General features: G+C 41.4%; 1 protein-coding gene across 4 annotated transcripts; it reads right to left on the reverse strand.

The window, feature by feature from the left end:
- Positions 1 to 320: 320 nt before the first annotated feature.
- On the reverse strand, positions 321 to 4385 carry Mup2 (major urinary protein 2). Of its 4 annotated transcripts, none has more exons than NM_008647.4 (7): positions 4099 to 4264; positions 3627 to 3760; positions 2795 to 2868; positions 2035 to 2145; positions 1592 to 1693; positions 1383 to 1428; positions 321 to 592 (listed from the first exon to the last, which is right to left on the reverse strand). In NM_008647.4, the coding sequence occupies exons 1-6, from the start codon at positions 4192 to 4194 to the stop codon at positions 1403 to 1405; spliced, it is 543 nt and encodes a 180-aa protein (NP_032673.3). In that variant the 5' UTR covers positions 4195 to 4264; the 3' UTR covers positions 321 to 592; positions 1383 to 1402. The 4 variants fall into 4 exon arrangements, with proteins under 4 accessions (NP_032673.3, NP_001273025.1, XP_006537714.1 ...); XM_006537651.3 differs by having other exon boundaries at positions 340 to 592; positions 1383 to 1469; positions 4099 to 4385; NM_001286096.1 differs by lacking the exon at positions 3627 to 3760.
- Positions 4386 to 4648: the final 263 nt, after the last annotated feature.

The raw sequence follows: 4648 nt of genomic DNA on the forward strand, positions 1-4648 counted from the left end.
CTAATTACCAAACCTCCCCCCTCACTATGTCCTGAAAGTTATTGAGCAGGCATAGCCTTAGAAATATGTGTCTCTCCTTTGCTGTGTTGAAAGAGAAACTATGGATGTAGGAGTCATACAGCAAGTGTCATGCTCCCGAGGTCCTCATAAATCACTAAATCAGGAGAGCTAAAGAGCAGGCAGTACACATCAGGGCTTGGGATTTCTGCAGAGGAGCCAAAATCCAGAAACTCAGGTTACATTTGGGGTCATAAGGAAGGATCTTGGTTACAGGACCCAGGAGGTCCCCTCATTCACTCACTATCAGCCCCACATTTTTTCTGGACATAGAGACATATATTTAAGTGCAAGGGTAATCATTTATTGAACAGGAAGAGGAAGAAATTCATGAAAAATTGTCATGGGTATATCAAAGAGAAATTTAAAGAAGTCTTTGATTCTTGATGAGGTATCCTAGGTAACATGTGGATAGACTGGAATTGGACTTCTCAGTGAGACAGGATGGAATGCAGATCACAGAATTTATACTGGGGATGCTGTATGGATAGGAAGGGATGATGGTGGAGTCCTGGTGAGAAGTCTCCACTCAACACTGTAAGCCAGGAAGAAAGAATATAGAAACTCATTAAACACTTCTTGGATTGACTTCGGGACAGTGAGACATTCTATTATATAGAACAAAGGGGATGAAGAAATGGATCTTCCCTTGCAATCTAACTGGAATTATTTGCCAGAACACAGGGATGAAAGTCAGAATAAATGACCGTAATGGAAGATCTGAGGCTTGTTTCCACAACCTTTGTTATAAGAAGCTCTGAAGAATGTTAGGTAAATTGTAGAATAATGATAAAAGCCTTGGCTACTTTTAAAGACTTCACACATTATATGAGTGATGTCTTGTACTACATGAGAAAGGAGGGCCATAGCAATTTGCTCTCCAACCTGTTCGAGAAGTAGTGATCAGGGACCTCCACTCCCAGGTAAGAAGCCAAGGTTGTACAGAGTTCAGATTAAGATGTTATTATCTCGAGTGGGATGGGGGGGGGGGTCCACAGACACTAAAGAACAGTTATACCACAACCTTCCATTCTGTGTCTTAATGATATTGAACCCATCGCTGAGCCATTTTTATACAACCATACATCAAATATGTAAAACTCAAATCCTTGTTACATTGCCAAAGTCTTGGGTCACATTACTTCCAAGCTCAAAGTAGGACTAGATCACAAATCCAGACAATTCAAAGCCAATCTTCAAGCTTTCCTAGAAGATTCTTTATCGAACTATTTTTTAATGTAATTTGGGTGCACAACATTAATACTTTGGGAAGGGCCTCTCCATGACGACCAACCCCCTCCTTGCTCTCTTTGGATATTGCCCACCTGGAGGCTCAGGCCATTCTTCATTCTCGGGCCTGGAGGCAGCGATCTGTAGTGTGAGAACAAGAACATGTTCAGGTACCAGGTCCACTTTATTTCCCCAAGAATAAGGATAGGACTCTCCAGCATTCAAAAATGACTGGTAGCCAACTAGGTTTGTTTCCTCTATGATAAATATTCAGGATGAGAAAAATAACTGAATCCTGACTTACTGGCATTGGATAGGTCAATGATATTTTCTCTAAGGATTCCATGCTCCTCACATAGTTGTGCAAACCTTTCCTTGATGTCTGAACTCAAATCTGGTTCTCGGCCTGTGAGAAGAGCAATAGTGAGTGTAGCAGTTATATTGTGTGCATTGACCACAGCCTGAGTGAGTGGACAGGGACTTCCCCATAAGGATGGGAGTATGTTTGCCAACACAATTGACAGGCATTGGTATGATCTATCCTGGATTTGGCATCCATAGAATATCCTTCAGTCACACTGAGAGATTTCAGAATGCTTCCATTACTATGCTCAAGGGTTGATGGGGAGAGCATCAATCATCAGGAGGTTACAAAGAGGTAGGCCCAAGCTGGGAAGACCATATTAAAGCTAGAGTTTTTCGTTCTTTTCCCATCCGAGGATCAGTTTCTGTGTGAAAATACTTTACCATAGAGCCCCATCAGCTGGAAGGTTTCCCCATCCTTTTCGTTAATGAGATGAGCCATAAGAAAGTTATCATAGTCTGTCTTAGGTATAGTAAATGTATTGAATCCATCATCTGTGGAAGAAATGGAACACAGCTCAGAAATTTTTTGTTCTGCAGGAAATTTTGGATACCCTTTTCTTGTTCTACCCCAACATAAAATAAGTAAAATACATATCGTGGAAGAGATGGGTGAAGTGTCAGAGCCTTTCTGTCTTCAGTTTTCTGAACTTAAAGAAGTAACTCCTAAGAAAAGGGACTCTGAGAGGTCCACACCACTAGTAAACAGTCAGCCATAGCAGCACCACTCTCTCATCATCTCCTAGGCTTACCTCCCTCCCTCAGCAGCTTCAAGCAACATGTTTCTATCTTTTATAAGTTTGTTGTATCAAACATCCACTGCTACACCCTAAGCGATTAACACCAGTGCTAGCCTCCAGGCAGTATCAGATAGATTCCATCTCCCCCTACTTAGCCTACTTTCCTGCCACAGGGTGTTAGCTATAAGATGGCACCAGTTTTACTAGTAGGTGCAATTTCCTGAGTTCAAACTCCAGCAAAACACACACAACAATAACAAAAACAACAACAACAACAGCAACAAACACACACACACACACACACACACACACACACACACACACACACACACAGACACACACACTAAAGGTGTTAAGTTTTACTAATCATCTTGTGGATAGATATATAGATTTTATGTACTCACACGTCACAGAATATTCACCAGCCTTTTCTGTTTTGTCAGCAACCATAGATAATTCCGAGCACTCTTCATCTCTTCTGTAAAACAGAGTGAGCTGGTTCGTAAGGGATTTTGATCTGGATGGATTCTGGACCCTGTACTCTGTACCTATCTCCAGTTTCTGATTCCATTTAACTTTTGACTGTTTTTGTAAAATTAGCAAAAGGCGTTTATTTACATTAATTCCTTAGTATTTCATGCTTTAGCAATCACAAATTTGCCTAGTATTTAAAAAAAAAGAAAACAACAATCACTTCTCATCCTTATTACAACTGCAACTACCTCCAAGTTTCACCAGTGCCGGGCTTCAGCCAGCGGTGTAGATTATCAGCCAGATTTCCACCATCTGCCTCAAATTAGCACTCTGTAATGTGGTTCCCAGTACCACAGAGGAGAATTATTATTATCGCCTTTACTGCAGGAAAACGGAAGTACAAAGGGGTGGATTTATTTGGCTAACAACTACAAAGAAAAATTTGATTCATGATCACATAATCTTAACTTGTGATAAACTGGCTCAATAATGTGGTTTCAGAAGTGTCTCTGACCTTTCCTTAAGGAACTCCTAGTGAATTAATTCCTGTCACCAACTCTTGTCTCTGACTTTTGAAAAATCCCTGGTTATGAGATCTTGGTTCAGTGTCAGATGGAGCGTTCTGGTTTAGGATACAGACTTAGTATGTGTGTACAAATGTACATACTGAGAGGCATCTCTTCCCCCAGTCCCGAGTGTTTGTAGGCGTGAGACCATACCAGGTTTCATTTCCTCTTTCTCAGCTAAGAGCATCTCACTTACACAGTATGGAATTTAAGAACTAAGGAATTCTCCAAGACATGGATTTGCTCCAGAAAAAGTCTAAAGTTGCCATTATCTTCTATCTTTTCTCTTTTGTCAGAGGCCAGGATAATAGTATGCCATTCCCCATTAATCTGTAATAGATAAGCAAATGGTTAAGGGAGAAGAAGCAGGGATACCACATGCACATGTGTCCACTTGAACTCCATCCTATGGGTTAGGGCCTGAGCATACACAAGGGTAGATCTCATGCCAGTTGTCACAATACTTAGCATACTGCCCCTGCCTCTCAGTGAGACTAGAGGTCCCCCAACATTTTCAGTTATGAAGAGCTGGTCTTACTTCAAGGTCTGGATCCATTCATTTGTCTAAGAGATTGGGGCACTATACCCATCCCCTCAAAGGACCTACTTGGCTTCAAGAGTTCCCCAAAGCACATTCTGAGTCAGAAGCTACTATTCAGTGATCATACCTTTTGTACATTAAAGTTCCTTCCCGTAGAACTAGCTTCTTCTGCATGGACACAGACTAGGGTCAGTCCCAAACACAGCAGCAGCAGCATCTTCATTTTGGTAGGGAATAGGATTGTCTGTCTGTCAGGACCACGTCTTTCTTGTGATCGTGGCTACACTCCACTCCCCAGCCCCTTTGCTTGTCCTTATATACTCTCTGGGTTCAGCGGGTTTTTTTTTTGTTGTTGTTGTTGTTTGTTTTGTTTTTTTTTTCCCTCTTCCCGTATGGGTCTCCTCTACCTCTGTCAGGGTTTGTGGAATGTTTTCTCATTTATTGATTAGAGGCCAAGAATTGTTCCTTGCCCTTTGCAAACTTGGCAATTTCATAACCTATGGATTGATTTAGTAATCTTATGTTTCTCAAAACATATTCCCAATAAAACAGTGGGTGTTCAAGAGAACTGCCAACTGGAACCAGATGCAACTTTGGATCTGGTTTGGAATCAGAAAGCCAGTTTTGGAGGGAGTACAGACTGAACTGGAAGGACAAGTATGCATAGAATCTTTGCT

The sequence above is a fragment of the Mus musculus genome, chromosome 4 (assembly GCF_000001635.26).
Source record: "Mus musculus strain C57BL/6J chromosome 4, GRCm38.p6 C57BL/6J".
In the NCBI taxonomy this organism is placed as follows: Eukaryota; Metazoa; Chordata; class Mammalia; order Rodentia; family Muridae; genus Mus; species Mus musculus.